We start from the raw sequence: 24,315 nt of genomic DNA on the forward strand, positions 1-24,315 counted from the left end.
CTAGAGCCGGAAGAATCAGAGGACATTCCATGGAGTGCACGGTACTTGATTGATGTCTTGAAAAACAGAAATGCATTATCAGGAGAGATACGTAGTTCCAAGAGGAGGAATTTTTCACTGCTGGTTACAAATATGGCTTGAATGTCCCTCAGTCCTCTTCTGTAAAGGATCCAGACACACTTCCCAACCCACAAGAAAGAACCTGACAATATTCTATGATTAGAATGAAATCTTAGTGATTCAAAGTGAGGAAAATATTGTTTCTTTCCTATCATTACTAGTCCTCCCCCTCACACTATTCAGCAATAATTTTGCCAAGGAATAGGGAAAAGAATCTGCTCCTAAATAAAACCTAAGCGAACAATGAACTATTTTATTTTCTTTAATTTACAGAACTCACTGAAGAGAAAAATGTCTCTGGGTTAGGAAACTGGGCCAAAGTTACAGAAATAATTGTGTCATGGGTGTGGAGCTAAATTTCAATTTGTAAGTGGAAAAAAGCCATCAAGAGAAATAGGTGACAAGGGAATAAGATGAACCAGACGAACCCATGAAGGAGGTAAATCAGTAAGCCCTTAGCTTGAACAGTTTACTCATGTTTAGAATAAAAACATTTACTTATAAAATTGTTCCCTCTCAGAATAATGCCAAAAAAAGAAAGAAAGAAAAGAAATTGTCTGTTATTCTTTTGATTGTTCCCCCAAGCTATAATCATATAGATGTAAAGAAGTATTTCTTGTGAAACACTTAATACCAATTTACCAATAAAAGGGGAGGGAGATGACCTTTTGCTTCAGTTCCTTTTTAACCTCAAGAATCTAGAAGAACCCACATCCTTCTTTAGCCATCTGGCTGTCTCCAATTGTGTTCACTGTACTCTGTCTTAACTCCATTTGAGTCAGGCTCTAAGTGCACCACTCCACCACAGTGACTCTCATACAGGTGACTTGTAACCTCTATGCCACTACATGCAGTGCTCAGTGATCACACTTCATCTCATTTTTCAGATCAGCTGAACCCGACACACCATCATTCCATCTTCTGTCATATGTTTTCTTCACATAGTTTCTAAAGTGCCGTGCTCTCTTGGTTTTCCTACGTCTCTGATTGCTCCAGCTCGTTTTTTTCTTTCTGATCTTTCAATGTTATAGAATGCTTCAAGGTTCAGTTCTTAGTCTCTTCTCTTTTTTTGAGACGGAGTTTTGCTCTTGTTACCCAGGCTGGAGTGCAACGGTGCGATCTCGGCTCACTGCAACCTCCGCCTCCTGGGTTCAGGCAATTCTCCTGCCTCAGCCTCCTGAGTAGCTGGGATTACAGGCACGTGCCACCATGCCCAGCTAATTTTTTTTTTTTTTTTTTTTTTTGAGTAGAGACGGGGCTTAGTCTCTTCTTAACTGACACCTTCCCCTTAGTGATCTCATCTACTCTCCTGACTTCACCATCCACAGGCAGATGACTCACAATTGTGTATTTCAGTTCAGCCCTCTTTCCTGAACTTGACTCAGGTGTGTAACTGCTTACTTGATGCCTCCACTTGAACATCACACCTATAATCCTAGCACTTTGGGAGGCCAAGGTGGGTGGATCACCTGAGATGAGAAGTTCAAGACCAGCCTGGCCATCACGGTGAAACCCCATCTTTAAAAAAAAAAAAAAAAAAAAAAAAAGGACTGCATACTTAACACACGCAAAACTTAGCAGCTAATGCCCCTTACCTCCACAGCCCCAATCCCACCCCTCCACCCCGCCAAAAAAAAATCCTACTCCACCCACAGATTTCCATACATCAGTTGATGGCAACTCCAATCCTTCCTGTTATTCAGGTCTCAAACCTTTCAGTTATCCTTAACTTCTCTCCTGTGCCCACCTTAAATCTACTAGCAAAATCTGTTGGTTCTATCTTCAAAATATATCTAGAATTTAGCCACTTCTTCTACCTCTACTGCTGCCATCCTCATCCCAGCTATCATCATCTCTTACCTAGATTGCTGGATAGCATCGTAATTGGTCCTCCTGCTTCTACCATGCCCTCAGAGTCTATTTTCAACACAGCAGGAGTGTTCCTTTTAAAATCTGAGACAGATCACATCACTCCTATGCTCAAAACTCTGCAATGGCTCTCATCTCACTCATACAGCCAATGTCCTTCATACAATACTATGCCATCTGTGTTTGCAATAATCCTCACCACTGCCCCTCTCTAACTCCAATTATTTTTCCCTTTGATGACTGCTTCAGCCATCCTGAGTTCCTTGCTGTTCCTTACATTATAGGTGTGTACACACACACACACACACACACACACACACACATTTTACATGTGTATATATACATAGTAATTTGCTTATTTTTAATGTTTAGTATTGCCCCTCCTTCTACCTCATTAGAATGTATGCAAAATGTAGATTCTACAGGGCAGGAGTCTTTGTTTTGTATACGGAAGTATCCTAAGAGACTGGCCAGTGTGAGGTACATAATCAGTGCTTTAATCAAAATTGCTTAACGAATGAATTTCTAGTCTCTTAGCAAACTATAAAGGGCTCAGCCATGTGACTGAACTTGTTCCACTAAGAATCTTATTACATTCCTTTCTCTTAAAAAACATGTGCACCACAGTAAATGCTGAATAAATGTTTGTTGAATGAATTCTAAATGGCATTGTGATTGTAAATGGAAGAAATAAAATCTCACCACAAATATCATGAAATCAACAAAACAAAACAGAAACTGTGTACCATTTGTTCATCCATTTATCCATCTATTAATTCATCTACTCAACATAAATTTTGGTAACTATAATGTGTTCTGCACAGGTGTTAGGGACATAAATAAAAGGCTTAGTCCCTATTTTTGCATGGGGCAAAGAGAAAATAAACCATACAAATACAATTCAGACTATTAATTGCCTTTACAGAGGGAAGCCCTGGGAACAACAGGATCACAGAAGAAAGCACCTAACTGACTGAGGTTGTAGAGGCAGGGGCCACCAGGAAAGATGTGCCCCTTGAACTAAATTTTTAAGGAGTTTATTAAGGAAAGAGAGTTGGCAGGGGCTGTGGAGGAAGGAGGGAGAAGATGCCGCTTTAAGCAGAGGACACAGCTTGTCTGAAAACACAGCCAGTAAACATACACAGAAAGCACTGAACTCCAGGCAGCTCAGTTGGATAGAGTCCTGGAATCCAGGGGATATGTTGAGGCGGAGAGGGCTTTTACTCATACTACATAGTTTGATTTAAACTTGAATTTAAGGGGTAGTCATGACAGCTGCGTTCTCAGGTTTGCATTTTACAAATATCTGAAAGCAAGTAGTATGGTAAATGGGGCCTTGAGAAAGACTATATTAAAAAGGTATGAAATTTAAATTCAGTTAGAAATGCAGTATAAATTGGTAAAGAGCCCCAGGAATTTTAATTCTTGACTCAAAGTAACGTGACAATTACAATTATATTATTTACCTTTTTCCCCCCAGAGGAATCAAAAGAAGAGAGCATAGAGGAAAACGGACTCAAAGAAATTCTTAAAACAACACATCCTGATTCAAATCCAAAACCTAAATGAAGTGAAATAAACAATGAAGAAAACCACCCTCAATGCCATTCTTTATTCAACAGGGAGCTCACAATGATAGTCCAAGAGAACATTTACAGTGCCAAAAAATACCCAATCCATCCATCATCCCCTCACTTCCACTCCCTCCCAAACATCTCATATCTTCCTTCCAAAAAGATACCAATACTCAATAGCTACTTGTCACTCCCAAGTTCCGATAATCCTCTTAGCATCTAATGTTGATTAAAATCTTTCTTTGTCCTTAAAGCAAGGGAAAGGGATTGCCGAATCCCAGGAGCGATTTACCTCAGACAACTATTTTACTCTGCTGGGGCACAAAAGATCTTTCTCAGTTGTATTCTTTCACAACATGCCTTGTTAGCCAAGCCTTCAGAGGTTAGTTTGGTTTGGGGGACCACTGTAGGCAATTGGAAAAAAACCAGAATGATACCTGGCACTGATGCAGAACTGAACTTCTGCAGGTAAACAAAAGCAATAGGTTCTCTGTTCTCTAGTTTCAGTCATGTTGCCTTAAAATTTATAAATGGGTGTTTTTTACATCTCCCCGAGTATTTATTCTAGAAATTCAAAAAGGAGAAACAAATCAGACACAAAGAAGTCCTGGGTACTAGTACCAAATACTTACTTCTCTCTTACGGCAGCACTTGAAATCTGGACCACTGATCCAAAATCAAAGCACGGCACATTTTCTATATAGGTCAGTAGTACCTATACAGGTATATGCATTATTTACAAAGACCAAGTTTCTGTTTAAGAAAACAAAGAGAATCTAAAATGGAAGGAAAGCTAAATATGGCTCAAAGAACACAGAAAAAGGTCCACAAGGGTGAGTGAGTGTGTGTGTGTGCACTGCGCACACACTCATGTGTTTGAGTGTACATACACAAGACCCAAATATTTGACATTATCTGCCTAACCTTATTCCATTATAAAATTATTTTCACAAACCAGTTACATATAGAACTAAAAGTCACTGTTGAAGTAATTTCTAAATATTTACTGAACTTCTAAACATAAGGCTAACCTTTTGGAACCAACTGTGCCTTTTGATGGTTTGTTTCAAAGTGTCTAATGTAGTGACATAATAAGGTGAAACTGGAAGTCTAATCATCAATTCTAGAATGTTTTCAAAGGGAAGTTTTCCTTTTTTGGATCCTTTTAATTGAATTGATTTTCTATGAAGTAAAGTTTTTAAAAAGTAAAGTTTCTCAAGGATTGCTCAATTTCTCCAAATTTAAATCTCTACCTCTGGGGAGAGCTTCCCATAGAGAAAAAAGAGGTAAGCATTATCCTTTTTTGAATCTTGCTGTTACACTTTTCCTTTAAAAAATGCCACACTTCTAACTTTCAGTTTTTTAGGGGAAAGGAGGGGAGGGAAGAGTCACACTAGTTCTTGCCTTTGCTTCCCTAGGAACGACAATCTAAGAACAACCAAGGATACTGTATAAATTAAATAAACACTGCGTATATACATGTATAAAGAAAACAATAAAAACATCTAAAATTTGTGGGATTGGTCATTTCAAACTTCAAATATAAAATCAGTTAAAAAAATATGTAAAGCAGAGCAGGGCAGGACTTGTTCATAAGGCAGAGTGAGCATCGGGTGCCTCAAGGAATGAGGCCAAGTATTCAAGAGAGGGATAATTCAGGTTAATGCAGTAGAGGAAGACTGAGTCTGGTCTTGAAAGATGGGGTTAAAAATGTGCAGAGTCCTGAGGCTTTCAGACTCTAAAAGGCTTTCCTCTCTCACTTGACAATCACTTTCCTCTCTCACTTGACTATCATGATTTATAGGCTTTTCTTGATCAACTCCTCTGGAGATATTTTCCTGGAGAAACACTGGGAAAGTATGGTCCACTGTTCTGTTTTTGATTACTTTTTTGAGATGCAAGAGCAAGCTACTGAGACAGAAAATGTGCCTCCAGTTATCTCTACCACTCACCACTGCCTCTCACTTTTTTTATTTTTGTTTTGTTTTGTTATTTTGAGATGGAGTCTTGCTCTGTCATCAGGCTGGAGTGCAGTGGCACAATCTCAGCTCACTGTAACCTCCATTTTCCAGGTTCAAGGGATTCTCCTACCTTAGCCTCCCGAATAGCTGGGATTACAGGCCACCACGCTCAGTTAATTTTTGCATTTTTAGTAGTGATGGAGTTTCACCATGTTGGCCAGGATGGCCTCGACCTTGTGATCTGCCCGCCTTGGCCTTTGGAAAGTGCTGGGATTATAGGCGTGAGCCACCGTGCCCAGACACCACTGTCTCTTAAGTATTTACCACCACAAGATCTTTTCTGTGACTGTAATCCAGACAGAGGTCTCTCCTCTATTTGTCACTGAGTTTCTTCACTGTGTAATGGACACATTTCAGGATTATTTTGGAGTCTGTTCAGAATTAGTGATCAAGGTCACTGTGGTTGTGGTTTATGAGGCATTAAAAGAGATGCTTGGCATTGGGTTTCCAAACTGGCCTGTTGGCTACCAAGTCAAATATCCTCAAAGAATGGATAAAGCCTCCCACTATCTTTCAAACAGTTTTTAACACCATCACAGGAAGCACCAAGTGGGTGACCAATTTCCCACTGGATAATTGTCAGTGGTGCCTTAGCAATGTACTGGGGTGAAATACACCAACAATGAGGCCCATTTTGATGTGATTGAAGAGACTGATGCCATTATTGATATATCAGGTTCTACAATTGCTGCTGAAATTCAGGGGTGATTGATGCTGTATCAAGCTGATTGGAATGCAAGATCTTACACTTCCCTTGATGAACCCCAGGTAGTTAAATGATGTCAGCTTCTATCCTTGTGTTTGTTTCAAGCTCTGGGAATCTGAGCATATCCTTTCCTTCATTCCTCCTGATGGAAATTTCCACCTGCTCTCTTATCAGTACACAGAATCTGGTTGCAGTCCCAGCATATGTCAAACATACTATCAGTTTCTGAGATAGTTCACTTGTATGCTTTGAGATAATGGTGGGACCCAAGAAGGCAATGGGGAAGACTATAGAGGGAGTGACAGTCACCGGCCAGATGCTCAAAGAGGTCCTGAACATGAGCGTGACTCCACTACAGGTGATACACACATTTGGCCGTCACAGAGATGCTGTTTTGGGATGTAGGAAAAACAAATCCCTACAAGCTACCAAGTTTGAGGAAAATGATGAGTCTTCACATTGAAGATTCCAAACCAGAACCATGCTTCTGTGAAACCATTATTTCCTTCTATACACTTTAATTTTTTACCTATTACTATAAAACAAAAATCAAACAAGCAAACAAACAAACAAAAAAAAAAAAACCTTCCTGATATCTCCCTCTAATATGATAAAATTAACTTGCAGTTAAGATCCAGCAGCTGGCTATTTTTGGACTTAGGGTCATCTGGATATATATGGAGAAAAGTACAGACCCTTTAAAGGCATAAAATACATGGCTAAGCTAGAAAGTTCCAAGTTTAAAGCTGAAGGGAGAGTTTGCTGAGGGAAGATCATGAATACTTTTTCATTTCTTACTTACATAAAAGTCAAAAGTATCAGCCTGTCTCCCAGGACAGTCCCTCCTGGACCCACCCATCCCTTTTTCTCCTTTGCCTGCAGTGCTGTGCAACTAATGAAGGGAGGAAAGGGTCACCAGGGAGAACTGGACAAAACTGAAACACAGCAACACCAGTTTTCAAGGACAAGGTGTGTGATGGGGGTAGAGATGCTTGATGCTTGTGTAACCATTTTTAACATGGTTTCTATAGAAAAAGATCAACATTTGTTGCTTGCTTGGCTTTAATTATCTAAAGCTGATGAAATATTTGATTTTTTTAAGGTAGACTAGAAAGAGGCTGGGCATGGTGGCTCAAACCTATAATCTCGGCACTTTGGGAGGCTGAGGCACGTAGATCACCTGACCTCAGGAGTTTGGGACCAGCCTGGCCAAAATGGAGAAACCCCATCTCTACTAAAAATACAAAAATTAGCCAGGCATGGTGGTCTATGCCTATAGTCGCAGCTACTCAGGAGTCTGAGGCAGGAGGAGAATCACTTGCACCTGGGAGGCAGAGGTTGCAGTGAGCCGAGAACGCACCCCTGAACTCCAGCCTGGGTGACAGAGCAAGGCTCTCCCCAGCCCCCAAAAAAAGATTAGAAAGAAAGAAAAATTGGAAGAAAAATGATTGTTAGTCAAGGAAAGACCTGTTAAGGATCTGATCTATGCCGGAGGAGGAGGAGGAAACAGAATTAAAGAAGAGTTATGAGACATCTTTAAATGAAAGATTGGCAAGAAAAGTGAATAAATTCTGTATTAAGGAGGGATGGGAAGAAGAGAGTTGAATTGCTTTCTTTCTGATCTGACCCCTCATATATAAGAAACACTTGTACTTCTAGAAAAGGACTAAGGACTTCTTAAATTTGAGCCTGCTGTTGACATGAAAACTCCAGTAAAATCATATTTTCCCTCAAAGACTGTGATGATATCAGACTACTTTTCAGACACTGCCTGCTGCTGGCCTTCAGCACTTGGTTTCTTATTGGCAGTGAGAAGGTGGCTACCTAAAATGCTTCCTTCCCTACCCCAACACAATTCTACTCACTTCCCTTTACAGAATGCACCAGCCTTTTCCCTATTACCTGATCCTACCACGGGATTTTTTTAAAAATAGGTGGTGATCTGTCCGCCTCAGCCTCCCAAAGCGCGGGGAATACAGGCTTGAGCCACCACACCTAGCCTTTAATTTTTAAAATTTGTTTTGTTTTGTTTTCTTATTTTTTTATTGCATTTTAGGTTTTGGGGTACATGTGCAGATCATGCAATATAGTTGCATAGGTACACACATGGCAGTGTGTTCTGTTTGCTTTCACTAAAATTTTTTTTTTTTTTTTTAAGTAGGAGTTTCAGAGAAGCCAGTCCCATAACCCCCAGTGCAGCCAGAATTTGTGTGCCATCGTATTGGAGTAGAGAGAGCCGGCTCATTTCCCCTGAGGGTAGACATGGCTGTGAGTGATCTCACATCTGCATGTGTCCATGCTGGACTGATACTGGATCCCAATCTTCCTGTCAGAAACTCCTCCGTCAATCGCCCTAAGAGAATGCTTACCATAGAGGATATGGTTGCTCCTTGAAGCTGCTTGGTAAAGTGGTCATTTCTTCCCGTTCTTTGGCTTTGTACTCTACTCTACCGTGTATTTATAACAATAGATAGCTACTAATCCCCTTTTGTTCTAAGACAAAAAAATTCCCCTAAATCTTTGAATACAATTAATGCTACAGGGAAAAAATACGTAAAGCTGTAAAACCATGATTTCCTTCCACACACTTTAATTTTTTATCTATTACTTAGAAAAAAAATCTTCCCGATCTCTTCCTCTAATATGAGAATACTGTTTTCAGGAATGATTAGCTATCATTTGATTCAAAACAGAAGTAGCAGCACTAGCAAAATAAAGCAGGTTGCTACAGTTAGCTGGGAAATAGGCTTTACCTCAAGTAATTTTAAAAAATATGTCTATAAGAAAAAAAAAACCCAAAAGGTCCTACATTCAAAAGAAAAAAAAATAGAAATAAGGACTTGAGAAAATGTCCCTGGTTTTCTCATCTCTTCAATGGGAATCCATAGCACCTGCCTCCCAGGGTTGTCATGAGAATTTTAAAAACTCATAAATGTAAAGCACTAAAAAAGAGTGTCCGGACCCATGTTGAATGCTCAAGAAATATTAACATATCATTATTATTATTACTGGCAAAAACTCGTGTTATCAGGCCATTTATCACTTCCTACCCAGGAAGGCCCAGGAAGGCAAACGGTCATAAGGGAATCACAATCTGATGAAAATCTTGGCTGCCAAGCAATGATAGCTTTATTTCACAGACAGCATACTGAAGACATGGCTCAAGATTTCTAAAATCTGGAAGGAAGAAGTAGTCATTAGAGAGGGATCAGTATTTCTGATTTCTAGAAGGGGGCTATCATCTATAAAAAGAAGAATAAGGCTTGTTTTGCATTTGCCAGAGGTGGACTTGTATTAATGGTGGAAGTCAGAAGGAAATGTTTGCTCACTATAAGAAAGGCTAACATCAGAAATAATCACTTTATGAAAGGATAGCCTGCCTTGAAAGATAGTAAACTATCCTTTGAGTGAAAGCAGGAGTTTCATCAGTCAAGGATGATAACTGCCCAGCGTTGCTGCAAGCACATTATATGTATGGATCCATTCAATCCTCACCACAGCCATCCTGCTCTACTATCTGTATTCTTAACCACCATGATGCGCTGCCTACCTCCCAGCTCTGGCATCCTGGGCAAGCTACTCAACTTCTCTGTGTCTCCATCTTCTCATTTATAAACTGAGGATAACAGTAGCACTTAGCTCAGATAATAGTGATAGATTAAATCCACTGATACATTTGCTTAGCATTTAGAACAGTCCCTGACATATAGCAAGTATTTTATTATTTTTTATACAAAGGACATTTTAACTTTTAAGAAAATTTTTACTGGATGGCAAGGTATGGAAGCCACAAAGATTGTTATAGTGAGCAATCTGACACAATTTTTTTTAACCAACAAGTGGAACTCAAGGCTTGCCTTCCGCCCTGATTCTCTAACAGCCATGAAAAATATGAGCAAAACTGCTAGAGTGAGAAACCTACATTGAGACCAGATTCTCTATACTTTGTCATGGCTGATAAGATAGAGCCTTGAAAAAAGTGCCCTAGTCCATAAGCCTCTGCTTCCTTCTCTTATCATCCTCAATGCCTCAGCCAATCATTCAAACTACACTTGCAGCAGAACCCTTAACTGCTTCACACAGAGATTTACCTAGTACCCACTTAACCAATTCCCAAACTGAGTCAATCCAACCCACTTCCTTTGTGCCCGCCACCCAACTGCAACCTGGAATCCAACATAGCCTACTAAGCCTTCTACTTGTCCTTAACTTGCTCCTCTACAGATTCTCAGAGGCAACATTAAACCTTTACTGCACTCAAGCTTCCAAACGACCTCCTGTCCCTATCCTCATGTATCCTAGATTCCTCAATAATTGGAAAATAGGCACAATCAGAAACAAATTCTACTTTTCATATACCTACCTCATACCCCTAAATCCCCTGCAACAACAATCAATTTAACATTTGCTGATACCTTTGCCTAGTCTTTCCATTCTCCTTCCTGTTTCAGAAGAAAAGTAAGTTTCCATTAAACCTTACTTTCCAAGGCCAACTCTTTCTTCTGTTCTCTGCTGCCACTCAAGAAATAATCATCAAGATCTTGGTTCATTAAACCTTACTTTCCAAGGCCAACTCTTTCTTCTGTTCTCTGGTGCCACTCAAGAAATAATCATCAAGATCTTGGTTCATTGTCTGGCAACAATTCCCTTGATTCGCAACCTCTGTTAGATCTTCAAAATTGTTCTACTAATCTATAAACATACCCAGAAGAAAATATATTCTCAGACCTGTTATTCTCATTTAAGTCTTAATTCTTTCCCCAATTTTATTGCCAAGTGGTCTCTTGCTATAGGTATGTAACTTATTGAATTAATAAATGTGAATCACTGGAAGGCAACCTGATACAAGTTATTCTTGATTACAATCAATCTTTTAAATACGCTTAAGGGTCCTAACATCCAGCAGCCTTGGATTTAATGATCCTTAATTATTTCTCCCATTTACACTGTGTTTTTAAAAAGCATAATAAAGGAAAACATAACAGAGGTTTATTATATGTGACGAACTGTACTTTAAATAAATGTTGCTATTGGCTTTAGGACTTCTTGCACAAAGTTTATAGATTAGCAATACTAATACCTTAAAAATGCTTTTTGAAGGATAATTCTCACATGAGCTAAGCCCTTACATTCTACAGAATGAAGTTATTAACAATACTATGATCATGTAAATTGTCCATATACCCTTAGAACCTCATCTGATTTAAAAACTTACCAACTATATAGAATAAGCTTACAGAAATAAATGTTTCCATATCTTCAAGGAAAGGGATCTAAAATAGGTGAGAACATGATATATTTAAGGAAAAGAAAAGCAAGACAGGGAGGGTAAAGCACAGAAAACAAGGGGAGGAAGAGGGAAGGACCAAATTCCCCAGGGCCTCCTAGCCCAGAATACATACATTTTGGCATACTCATGAGAACAACAGGAAAAAAATGAAAAGCTTTCGGCTGGGAGATGGATCAGCTCTGCAATTTTAAAAGGATGGCTCTACTCGCTATATGGAGAGCGGATGGATAGCCGAGTGTGATGGGCACAGGTGGGAGTTAGGAAGTTGCTTCAGAAACCTAAGAGACCTAATGCTGGTAGCCTGGATCAGGGTGGCAACAGAGGTAGAAGCAAGGAGATAGATTCTAGCTGATAAAATCAATAAGACTTGAGGAATGATTAGATATGGCGGAAAGAAAAGAAGAGAGGTGTCAATGACATGTTGTTTTCCTACATTTATATACACGAAAATGCCAGTAACACACCTTGTACATTACATACCAAATTGCTAACCGAAGTTACCTGTGGACAGGGAAGATGAATTTTACAGTTAAAAGCAAACTTAAAAAAAAACACAGATATGTACACTGTTTAAATATTTTATAATCAGTAGGTATACATTGCCTTCATACTTAAAATCACGTGCAATTTGCCTGCCTGAAAAGGATAGGAATGGCATTTTAGGGAGAAGGAACAATCTATCCCAGAGCACCGACATTAAAGTACATGACATACTTGAAGAATATCAAGTGGTCTAGCGTTTGCAGCGTAAGAAGGAAAGAAGATGTATACTGGGACAGAGATGAGGAGAGGATTGGAGCTATTTCAGAACACAGCCAGATCATAAAGGACTTCTATCTGAGGCTAAAGAAACCATTCCTTAAAACGGTTTTCAAGCAAGAGAGTGAAAAAACATCAAGTTTAAATTTTAGAAAGATTACACAAGAGGTAGTATGAAGACTGAACCAAAAGGAGACAGAAGACAGGCTGAAACTTAAGCAAAATCAGGGGCAACAGATAAGAGAAGGCAAGAAATTCATTTCAGAAGTTGACAGGACTTGGTGATTAAGCTAATCCAACAGAGAAAAGGAAAAGTCAAAGAGGCTTCCATGGTTTCTAGCTTAGGATATTAGTGATGACATCAATTGTGATAATGCAAGAACAGGTGAAGTGAGAAAATTAACCATTTCTGCGTTGAAGACAATGAAGTTCAAATACCTCTGGAAGCAAGGCAAGGTACTCAACAAGAACTCAGAATATTTAAGTTTAAATTTAAAGAACAAGGTTGAGAATGGGAGCACATGAACACTATCACCCAGAGAAAATTTTAAGCCTGTAGACAGTCTTACCCTCAATGTAATTTCACTCCATCTTGAGGCAACTGTCAAGAGTTGACCAGTTCCATTTATTCTCATAGTTGTAGAAATTCCACAAAATTGTTAGTCTCCGTAAGCAGTAACTTTAAAAATCAGAGCTTTTTTGTTGTTTTTGTTGTTGTTCTGAGTTATTTTTCCCCTTTACTCTTTGTATTCTTTCTGTAAAACTATCTAGTTAAGGAAGATATATGAGGTATAAGGAAGCATAATATAAAAAAATTTGCTATTCTTATTATTTTGTCTTAATTGTAAAGGCAAAGAAAAGAACATTTGACTATTCTACCTTTAGCAAAACCTAAGTTAATAAGATTTACCTATGTGACTCTCCACTGATTTTCCCTTGCAAATCATCATCCCTTAATTAACCGACATCCCCAAGGCAGACAACCAAGCTGCAGCTTTAACCACAGAGGTTAAACAATTCAGTCCTGTTGTTGCTGTCAGAAATCCAAGTTACACTGTATCTTTGTCTAATCAATGATGCCCTGGTTTGGTGGGATATGGAGAAGAAGGACCTGTTGGCAAGGAAACAGCTGCTTTCTTCCTGAACAAGGGAAAACCAGTAAAGTGACAGATGGGTAGAGCAGAAAAGCAGCCAAAAATTGCATTGGCTCCTGGTTGGCAATCATTTTTGGAACTGAGGCACAACTGAATATTTTAAAGTATATCAACAATTGAGAGAGTATTGTTTACCTGGGTGCGCCGAAGTTCAACGAGCCTTTCCACACATTTTCTACATTTCAAAAACTTTTAACTTTCAGTAGTACAAAGAGCCTCAGCCTATGTATAGTGGGCAAAGACTGCAAGGCACTGTCCCATCTCACTTTAGGATTACACCCAAGCAAATGCACTCTCTGGTTAAAAAAAGAAAAAAGGAAAATTTTTACTTTCTCTATAGTGTATTTGTATGACTGACTAGAATTACTATTAAAATTTCATAAAAAATGTTTTTCTTAAATGTTTACTTTTATACAGTTAATTTGAAAGGATGTGTTGCAAACTTTTATAATTTGTTCTTTAATCATTTATCCTCCCGTCCACTTCTGTACCCAGAAAACGAAATATCCAAGAAATCCTGGGTAAAACAGACAACCACTAGATTGATATGTTATAACTAAAGTATTTAAAAGCTGTATAGTCAAGTTATTGTTCTTCATCAAATGGAAAACAGCAACCACTGAAAATAGCATTAAAAATTAGTGTGGGCATGAAGTATGAAATTGTTAACATCAGTTTACTATGCTGATTAAGTCAACATTTATATTTTCATCAGAACTTAATAATCCCATAAATAAATAGAGCTCTCAATTATTTAAAAAAATCAAGGGATAACATATGTATTTAGACATATTAGCAGCGTAAAGATGTATGCTTTAACACACTTATTGGGGAAACGTCTGAAAATATTACTACACTGAATTCAAGGGTATCCGCAGGAACCTGACATAGAAGTTCTCTAGAATAACATCATTTCAGGAAATATCAAAAAAGAAAAGGGGTCAAACAGGAAATAGCCTCAAATTAATCGACAAAGTTCAGTGCTTGCTCCAACTTGATTATTCTCTCTCTCCACTGCAAAAAGAGTCTCAAGATGAATCACTTAGACGAAAGTTCATCTAGTGGAATAAATGGAGAAGCCACTTGGGCAGGTGACACAGGAGAGTCGGTGGTAGTGCTGACTTTCGCTGGTGAGTTACAAGAAGATCCGGCACTGCTGCTGTTTCCATCAAGGGTATCCGAAGATACACACACACCAGGATCTGACAGCTGTGCAACGTCAGAAGAAAGCATGTTGGTGATGCCCTGGAAAAATCTCTTTGGCTGATATTCAGTTTCCATTTCACATTTTCTTTTCAATGGTCCAAGAACACTTGGTCTAATGCAATTGATAGGGCTCTGGCTTCTCCGGGTGGTAAATCGGGTCGTTGGGCTGGGAATAGGGCTTGGAGGCAATCCGTTGCTACTTACAAAACTTTGCAAGGATGGCGAAAAACACTGCTTCCCAATTCCCCGAGTGGGTGACGGTGCTGGTGACACAGGAATGAAATCGATGCGCTTGGGGGAGGCGGATTTCTCCACGTCGTTGTCACTCAGGCTGAAACTTTCCTCCCAGGAGTGGCTTATCTGCATTGCGGTCTGCACCTCCCGCTCGTGGACCGTCTCTCGGTTGATTAAGTCCATGCCCTCTTCTTGTTTGATCTGGTGCAAGCGGCTGCTGTGCATGCGGACAGGGGAGGCCGGTAGCAGCAGGCCGTGGCGGCTCGAGAACGTTGTGCTGTTCCGCCTGGCGCTCGGCGCCTCGGCCTGGAACACCGGCGAAGTGTCACTGAGGCCGTGGATGAGGGGGGCGCTGTTAGACCTCCTGAGGCCCCCGCCGCCGCCGCCGCCGCTGCCGCCGCCGCCGCTCTCCGCCGGGCTCCCGCCCGTACCCGGAGGCAGCTCCAGGTCTAGCTCCATCTTCTCCTGAGCCATGTCGGGGGCAGGGAGGCGGGGGAGGTGCTCAGTCAGGGACCTAAGATTCCCATTCCCCGCAGTCCAGAGCCACCGCCGCCGCCACCGAGAATCTGTCAGCGGGCTCTCCCCTCTGCGCATGCGTATCCTTTCGCGCAGGCGCCCGCGCTCTCCGTTGTCGCGGCGCCTGCTTAATGCGTAATATCTGCGCGGCAGTTGTAGGGGAGGGGCTAGGAATAGTCAGGCCGCTAGTTCGTATATTCCTTCAGTAAATAGATATTGAGCGCAAGCTCACGGTGACGCACGTCAATAAGATTGTATTCTGGAGTACATACTTCTAAAACAAATACAAGCCCTGAAAGAGAGGCCCGTGATGATGTGGCGCCGTATGGTGGGGAGTGGGGCTTGGCCTAATCAGGGAGGGCTTCCCCGAAAATGGAACAGTCTCCTGAAATCCGAAGAAGTGGGCGAAATGGGTGCGGTATAGAACTTTGCAGGAAGCGGGAAGCAGGGCTTCCCAGCCAGGTGGCAGGCGGGAACCAGGAGGGGAGGAGACAGTGTGGTCAGTAGAGAGTGAGGGCTGGCGTGATGTGGGGTGGTGGACCAGACCACATTGTGGTCTTTATCTTGAGAACAAAGAAAACTTAAAAGGGTTTTCAAGCATAGATGTAATAGCAACTGAAAAGCTCAATGGCCTGCAGTCTGGCGAATAGATACTGGGAGATTAGAACCTTACAGAAAAAAGGCCACAGAGGATGGTAATTTGCACTAAGGTGACAGTGTGGAAGTGGAGATGGGGAGAAGAGTAAATCTGAGAACTATTTAGGTTAGAGGAAAAAGCCCAACCCGGGGATTGAATTACTACTGATTTACAGTAATATTTCCAGCACAAGCATATGTGTGATGTATGAAACCGGTAGGTCCTCACATTTAATAAATAAAAACACCATTCTTGGCTCATGTAATTAATATAAATGTGGGTTCATATTTATTTGTTCATTCATTTATTCAGGCAGTCAAGGTTTTTTTCAGCATATTTACTATGTGCCAAACACTCTGGTAGGAAATGGGCCCTAGAATAAGAACATTTCATTCTTACTGTGGAGGAAAATAGAGAAATAAACGCAGGCTATTTTCACATAGTGGTAAGTATTAGGAAAAATAAGATGGTGTGATGGAGCACTACTGATAGAAGGCAGGGGACAATTAGAGCTGAGTTCTAAATGACAAGAAGCAGCAAGTCACATGGAAATCTGGGGAATGAGTATTCCAAGCACAGAGAATACCAAGTGCTAAGGCCCGAGGCAGCCATGAGTTTGATGTGTTAGCAGAAAAAGTAAAAAGGGCAGTGCCCCTGAAGCATAAGAGTGGGAGTGTTAGGAGAGGGTAAGAGTTGGATCTCACTCTGAGTATGAAAAGCCACTGGAAGGTTTTAAGCAGGGGACTGATATTATCTGGTTTATGTTTTAAATCTCACTTAGGCTCTGTGGAAAGCAGGCTGAAAGAGGACCAGAGTGGAGGCAGAAGGATGGCAACAGTACAGGTAAGATTCTTGGACTAGGGTTATAGCAGTGGCAATGGAGAGACGTAGAGAAACTGAAGATATGTATTGAGTTAGAACCAATAGGATTTGCAGATGGAGTAATTTAGATTGTGAAAGAAATAGATTATTCAGAGACTCACAGCTTGTTTTATTTAAACTGGTGAGATGGTTGAGGAAAAGAGCACATTGAGTTGTAAAAATTAAGAGATCTGAAGCAGAAGAACAGATGTTGGAAAGAATCGACATTTTCTAAGTGCTTACTCCCTGCTAGGCACTTTAAACACTCCATAGTCCCACTTAATCCTCACTGAAGTCTTATAAATTAAATATTGTTATGCTCATTTTATAAAGGAATGTTTGAGGTTCAAAAATTGCAAAAGGCACATAGCCAGTACACAGAAGAACAATGATCTGAATCAATCTGAATCAAGGACTCATTTTGAAAACCTATGTTCTTTTTCTGAATTTCACATTGATTAAAAAGAAATAATTTCACATGAATTAGAGAAGGATGGCTAATTCTGAGATGAAAGAAGGATCTAAAACCAAAGTGGGGAAAGGCGGAAGGAGGAGATGGATTTGGGAGACAAGGCAACAATAGAACCTTACAGCAAGAATGTGCAGAGGATGACCAGGAGACACAAATGACCGAAGTTCAACTGAGTGGCTGAAAGAATGGTACAAATTATTCAATAAAAGAGGGGAGAGAGGAGGAAATGTCTACAAAAAATTAATATTAGGTAAGTAGAAAATAACATTATAGAACTCACTTTATAATAACCCACAGGATATTACTGTTAACTTGAATATTTCTAAATTATTATCAATGTGGCTTAAATGTGCCAGATATTGTTCATCCATGTCTGGATAAATGTAATAATTACCTTTACTAATAAAATACAAGGATGGTGATAAACCCACAAATAAAACATCTATATTATTTGGTTATATCCACTGAGTCATGTGGCTATCCACATGACTCAGTTCCCTTCAGGTCCCAGCACAAATATTAATACAGACTGAGAGCCTTTCATAACTGTCCCTTATAAAAAGCAATAGCAGTTCTTGACACTAAGCCTACATTCCTATGCCCCTTACTCTGTTTTTATTTTCCTCCAAGTACAACATGATATATGTATATATTTTCTTGCTTCTTTCTCTCCTGAGAAGGTAAGCTCCACAAGGCAAGACCTTTGCTTTGTTCTCTGTCCTCTGTTATATGCTTAATATCTAGAACAGGGGCTGGCACATCAGACTTAAAAAGTACTTGCTGAATCATTGTGTGAATGCATGATAAAGAATGAATGAAAGGATGAATTAATATAGCTTTCTCTAAAAGGGAAGAGAACTCTATTACTTGAAAATCCAGTCTAACAGGTATTTCTAGACTGATTCTAAGAGCTACATATTTTAACACATTTTTAAAATATCAGGAATATTATTATTTAGAGTGTCCTCCAGCCTATGCAGGTGTATTACTGGAACTACCCATTATGTGAACTAAGAAACCAAAGCCCTAGGTTTTCTTTTTCAACCATATGCTGATAAACATTTGGTGAATTAAAATGTTCAGCACTGAGGATTCTGGGCAGTGTTTAATATATTGAGTTACTGCCTTCTTTAGAAGGAACCAAGGACAAATGAGAGAAAATGCAGTCATAAAATGCAATATAGGCTGCAGGATCCAAGGAACCTCCCTGGGTCATTTCCCCCTCTGATTTCACCCTATGAATTCAATACCACACTTAGTCAAGATTCATCCTCGCTCCTAGGCCACAAAACCAGACATCTATTCAATAGTTAAACTTTATTGTGATTAATATTAGATTTTCTAAAACTAAAAACATTACTTGTTTTAGGTTAAAAATAAATAGTTTAGTGTAGGGCATGGTAGCCCATGCCTGTATTCCCAGCACTTTGGAAGGCTGAGGTGGAAGCATCACTTGAGCCCAGGAGTTCATGGCCAGCCTGGGCAAGACAGAGAGAGAGACCCCATCATATAAAATTAAAATAAATAAAACAAATAGCTTAAAAATGAGATCATGATATCTAGAATTGGGACAGAATCCCAATCTAATGTCTAATTTATAAGATTGCAATGAGGAAGAAGTGGGACTAAAGTGCCTAGCAGAGAATAGGCACTTAGAAAAATACTATTATCAGATAGTTTTCTTTTAATTTCTAAGGGTATTTTTTCACTATTACATCTCCAAGCATATGACAAGGCAAATTTCTACCTCTGAATCCTTACTGAATGAATGTAAAATATGAACATGTGTGTGGTGTATAATCTGGATGGGCTGGCTGTGTTGTGCATAATCTGGGATGGGCTGGCAAGTGCCTCAAAATTCCACATTAATTAGCATCACCAACCTCCAGTAAAAATATGGCAAAAAAAAAACAACTATGCTCTAAAAGGATAGGAACTTAGGGTTTAACTGTTATACCCACTTAGGAAAAATGTTTAGCAGTACCTATTAAAAGAAAATATATTTATATCCTACGACTAAGGAATCCTGCTCCTGACTATATAGCCAAGAGAAATGAGCTCATATGTCTACTAAAAGACATGCACAAGAATGTTTCTTGCATTATTATTATTTGTAATAGCTCCAGATTCAAACAACCATAAACAGTTGAATTATACAATGTAACTCTACTTAACAAGATTGATGAGTTACAGTATAATGTAGAATTAAAGAAATTAAGTACAGAAGAATTACATACACTATGACTTCAGTGTTATGAAGTCCCAAAACAGCCAAAACCAACTCATGGAGGTAGAAGTCACAATAAAAAGTCCCTCTTACCCACAGTTTCAGTTAACCTGTGGCCAATGTTGGTCCAAAAATATTAAATGGAAAATTCCAGCAATAAACAGTTAATGAGTTTTAAATTACATGCTGCTGTGAGTGAGTGGCATGATGAAATCCGGTGCCATTGTGCTCCATCTGACCCGGGACATGAATCGTCTCTATGACCAGTGCATCCATGCTGTCTGTGCTCCCTGCCCATTAGTCACTTAGTAGCCATCTCAGTTACCAGATTGACTCCTGTAGCAGTTCTTATATTTGAGTAACTCTTACTTTACTTAATAGTGGCCCCAAAGCACAAAAGTAGTGATGCTGGCAATTGTAATATGCCAAATAGAAGCTATAAAGTGCTTCCTCTGAGTGAAAGGGTAAAAAAAAATAATATGCTGAAATTGCTAAGATCTGTGGTAAAAACAAATCCTCTATCCATAAAACTGTGAAGAAGGAAAAAGAAATTTGTGCTAGTTTTGCTGGCGCATCTCAAACTGCAAACATAATGGTGATAGTGTTTGGTAAGTGCTTAGTGCAGATGGAAAGGGCATCAAATTTGTGGGTGGAAGACATGAACAGAAAGCGTTCCAATTGGTGGCAATGTGTTGCACCAGAAAGCAGTGAGCCTATATGAAGATTTCAGCAAGGGATCCCCTGAAATGAGTGACATGACACCAAGCCACTTACTGCAAGTACATCATGGATACAATAATTTGGGAATAGGTTTGGACTGACAAATATGAAAGGTTTTAGTAGAGAGGTTACATCTGCCAATGAAGAAGCTGCTGCACATTTCCAGCAGAGTTAAAGAAGTTGACCAAGGTAAAAGGATACTATACAAGTGAGACTTCAATTGCGAGTAAACTGGCCTCTTCTGGAAGATATCCAGTAGAATCTACACTGATAAAAGTACAAAAGAGGTACCAGACATAAAACACGGAAGGATGAATTAGCTCTAGTGCTAGGTAGTCATGCATATATAGGATTTGGTTTCTGCAGTCTCAGGCATCCACTGGGGGTCTTGGAACATTTCCCCTTGGATGAAGAGGGACTACTATAGTGGTTACCCTTAGGACTGACTGGGTGGGGCTGCAAGAAAATGTCTATATCCTGATCTGTGTGCTAGTTTACACAGGGTACACATATGGAAAACATTATCAAACAACTTAAAATGTATACATGTTACTATATAAAATTAGACCTCAAAATGTTCTTGATATGGACAAAAACAGCATGAAATGTAAATGGAGGAGGACAGAATAGGGTGAGAATGTACGTACTTCAATTGGAAGGAAGATATTTTGTTCAAACACTAACCAGAAATCTAAACTGGAATGCTGAGCTTCCAAATCTGACACACAACAGTATCAGTGGAAGAGGTGCTAACCTGACAGTAGAGGGAAAAGAGAAACACAGACACCCCTAAAGTTGCAATTCATTGGGGCCCTAAACACCAGTAGACTCTAGAAACCTCACATAAACCCTGAAGACTCGTCTGAAGCCAGTTACAGATCACCAAGATAGAACACTCAGCTTTTCTTGGCCCTGTTCCTACAGTACCCTTAAAGTTAGTTACTTCTAAGAAAGCAATAAAGAGGAAATGAAGCCCATTTTATTGCCTTTTATTTGCTCAACTGCAAGCTTTGTGTATTTTGTTTCAGCAAAATCGGCTCTGTTGCCTTCTCAGTGGTATTCTCCTAGCATAATTCATGAAATGGAAAAGAATTAAAGTAGCATCATAGGAACTCAGCGTAGGCTGTTAGAACATATGTGAGGAATAAGAATCGTATTTAAGAACACAATTCTGGCTACCAAGAACTCATTTGGTTATTCTGATGAAAGAAAATAATAGATGATCTCAGAAACTTACCAACCATTCATTTTACAAACAATTATTGAGGGCCCAATTAAGTACAGATACTCTCCATGTTATCTACCTTCAAATTGCTTAATCTAATCCTTAAAACTTCAGAGCAACAGCAAAGATTAGAAAATCAAGGTAGAAATGTACAAAGGTGTTACTGAGCCATCTCAACTTTGATGAAGTAAAAAGCCATCACACCATTGCATGGAGATATATCCTTCATATGGAGACAGTGAATGGATAGAAAGGGGCCTCAAAGACTTGATAGAAGAATCTTACAGGTTAAGCCTTCAGCACAATTCAAGTAAACAAGTAATTGTGGATTGTAGTTACTTTGTTCAGTTTTTTTATGGGGGACTATCAAAGAAGATATTAAATTAAAACAGCCATCTCTTCTCCCTTAAGTCTTTTGAATTGAATAGAAAACAGGAGTTATATCTCTCCTTGTTCCTCACTGATTTCAAACATTTTAGGCAGTGTCCATTTTTTGGTGTCTTTTCTTGCCATTAAACCCCTGCTAGGATATAATCCAAGAGTACAATTGATAGCCCTTTCTTTGGCGAAATGCTTCTCTCTGCCTGTCTGCCATCCTTCTCTTCAAGGATTAATCCATTTGCCAAGGAGGGGGAAAAAAACTGATGGCTTTATGGATAATGTATAAAGTTAACTTTAAAACATGCAAAGGCTGCAAATCTAGTTGGATTTATGTACCTGCACCATTCAGCTGGGTAAGTGTTTGGGAAACCTAAGAGCTCAGTGCATTAGTGCACAACAAGGCACAGCAAGGAAAGAATCAAACTTGAAGTCAAATTATCATACTTCCAGCAGTAGGACTCTGGGCAAGTGTGTCAACCTCTCTAGGCTTCACTTTGTCACTTATGAAGTGGGGATGCAGCTTTTTTACTGTAAAGATAAAATAATATGGTGTCCATAAAAGTCCTTGCAAACAGTAAAGGCCCTATAACAGAATTCTTTATTCACATGTTCAGTGCTATGATCACAAAATGATCCTACCCTTTTATCTACTGCCCTTACCAGAAGGCTTCCTCTGTTTTCTTATAGTTTGATTCTATGGAAGGAAATTCTTTGTCTTCTTCCCTAAGGCTGTATATTAACTGTAGAGCTATACATTTTCTGTGGTCTAAAAACTATGAATTGGAAGGTTCATATATAAGCAGATAGAGTTTCTGAGTAGGATAGTTGAGCAAAACCACATTTCTAAGATGTTTGCCAGCACCATCTGTGTGTCTGGGAAGAGATGGGCACTGGGCAGAGAGGCCACCAATAACTAAAATGTAGCAGGATCAGTGAATACTATTCCCTGCAGCAAGCCATTTGTTAATCCCCAACAGTAGCAGCTACCGTCCCCCGTAGAGCTGAACTTTTCAATTGGGACTAATCCCAGAGGCTTATTCTTATTTATTCACTTAAAACCCTATTTTGAATTACTGCTGTCATGTCACCATCCTTCTTGGCATACAATAAACTGCAGAGGGGGCACATAGTTGGTTGTGTCTGACAAACAGGTTGAGCCCAGCCTCTCTCAGACAAAATAAGAAGAGCAAAAAGGAAGAAACTGAGAGAAGTTATAAGAAGTCTCAGTAGTTACTGCTCCTTAACGTGTGTCTTTCCCTCCATGTAGCTGACACCTAGAGGGATGTTTTCAGGAACAGGTCAAATGTTCAAAAGAAGTTTGAAGTGGCTGCTGCAAACCTAAAGATTCAATAGCAACATGTCTTAGGGAAATTTTTAGGTTTTAGAAGGTGACAACTTTACAGCCAAGAATGTCTTAGCCTCTAAGATGCTTTTTTTTCTTTTTTTTTGAGAGTCTCCCTCTGTCACCCAGGCTGGAGTGCAGTGGCACGATCTCGGCTCACTGCAACCTCCACCTCCTGGGTTCAAGAGATTCTCCTGCCTCAGTTTCCCAAAAGTAGCTGGGATTATAGGTGCATACCACCACGCCTAGTGCCTCTAAGACACGTTAAGATAAAAAGGCATGACCAGGTGCAGTGGCTCATGCCTGTAATCCCAGCACTTTGGGAGGCCAAGGTGGGTGGATCACAAGGTTAGCGGTTCAAGAACAGCCTGGCCAATATGATGAAATCCCATCTCTACTAATAATACAAAAATTAGTCAGGTGTTGTGGCAGGCACCTTTAGTCCCAGCTACTTGGGATGCTGAGGCAGGAGAATCGCTTGAACCCGGGAGGCAGAGGTTGCAATAAGCTGAGATTGTGCCACTGCACTCCAGCCTGGGAGACAGAGTGAGACTCTGTCAAAAAAAAAAAAAAAAAAAAAAAGGCGTATTACGGAGAAAGTGAGCATTTTTCTTCTCATGCAGCTTTCCTTTGAGCTAAATATGACACCAGTAAATCCAACAAAAAGAAAAAATATTAAGAGTTGGTGTATTCTAATTCCTCCTACCTCATACAAATTTATAAACCGAATACAACTGCATTTCAGTGTCCACAACTTTTTCACCTGCTGCTCAATTTGTTAGTAAGAAATGAATTTTTATCACCCACAGAGTTCAGCCATCTGAAAGTTACCACTTACTAGAAAATGGTACAGACTTTTTTTCTTCACTCTCCTTTTGAAAACTAAAAGACTAAGACAGTAACCTTCCCTTGCAATTAAGACCCTTTTCATCAGACAAGGCTGTCTTATCATTATCATTATCACATGATGATGGTTCACACCCAGTGAGGGCCTATGTGCT

The 24,315-nt window shown here is 39.7% G+C and overlaps 2 protein-coding genes and 2 pseudogenes across 14 annotated transcripts in view; 2 read left to right on the forward strand and 2 right to left on the reverse strand.

Annotated features, from left to right (window-relative positions):
- Positions 1-24,315, reverse strand: part of PIP5K1B (phosphatidylinositol-4-phosphate 5-kinase type 1 beta) — a 346,015-nt gene that overhangs the window by 251,309 nt on the left and 70,391 nt on the right. Inside the window, exon 1 of one of the 7 annotated variants that reach the window (XM_078367082.1) lies at positions 1-13,623. The exons of the other annotated variants lie outside the window; for them this stretch is intronic. The gene's annotated coding sequence lies outside the window, so the exon portion shown is untranslated. Of the gene's footprint in view, positions 13,624-24,315 lie in introns of those variants that run through there. 7 annotated transcript variants of the gene reach the window in all.
- Positions 551-6,811, forward strand: LOC103792957 (AP-3 complex subunit mu-2 pseudogene; annotated as a pseudogene).
- PABIR1 (PP2A Aalpha (PPP2R1A) and B55A (PPP2R2A) interacting phosphatase regulator 1) overlaps positions 9,404-24,315 on the reverse strand; it is an 85,303-nt gene continuing 70,391 nt past the window's right edge. Inside the window, exon 3 of the mRNA XM_078367106.1 lies at positions 9,404-24,315. This exon is cut by the window's right edge and continues 21,182 nt beyond it. Coding sequence (XP_078223232.1) covers positions 14,532-15,527 — 996 coding nt within the window. The 5' untranslated portion in view covers positions 15,528-24,315 and the 3' untranslated portion in view covers positions 9,404-14,531.
- The window catches only part of LOC118154002 (cystatin-B pseudogene), a 42,785-nt pseudogene continuing 34,070 nt past the window's right edge, over positions 15,601-24,315 (forward strand). For 4 of the 6 annotated variants that reach the window (XR_013533087.1, XR_013533092.1, XR_013533094.1 and 1 more), the window contains exons 1-2: positions 15,601-16,302; positions 16,868-16,929. The product of XR_013533087.1 is annotated as a cystatin-B pseudogene, transcript variant X1 (transcript). Of the gene's footprint in view, positions 16,303-16,867; positions 16,930-17,413 lie in introns of all 6 variants that reach the window. The other 2 variants (XR_013533095.1, XR_013533096.1) reach the window with 2 other exon arrangements.

The sequence above is a fragment of the Callithrix jacchus genome, chromosome 1, assembly GCF_049354715.1.
Source record: "Callithrix jacchus isolate 240 chromosome 1, calJac240_pri, whole genome shotgun sequence".
NCBI lineage: Eukaryota > Metazoa > Chordata > Mammalia > Primates > Cebidae > Callithrix > Callithrix jacchus.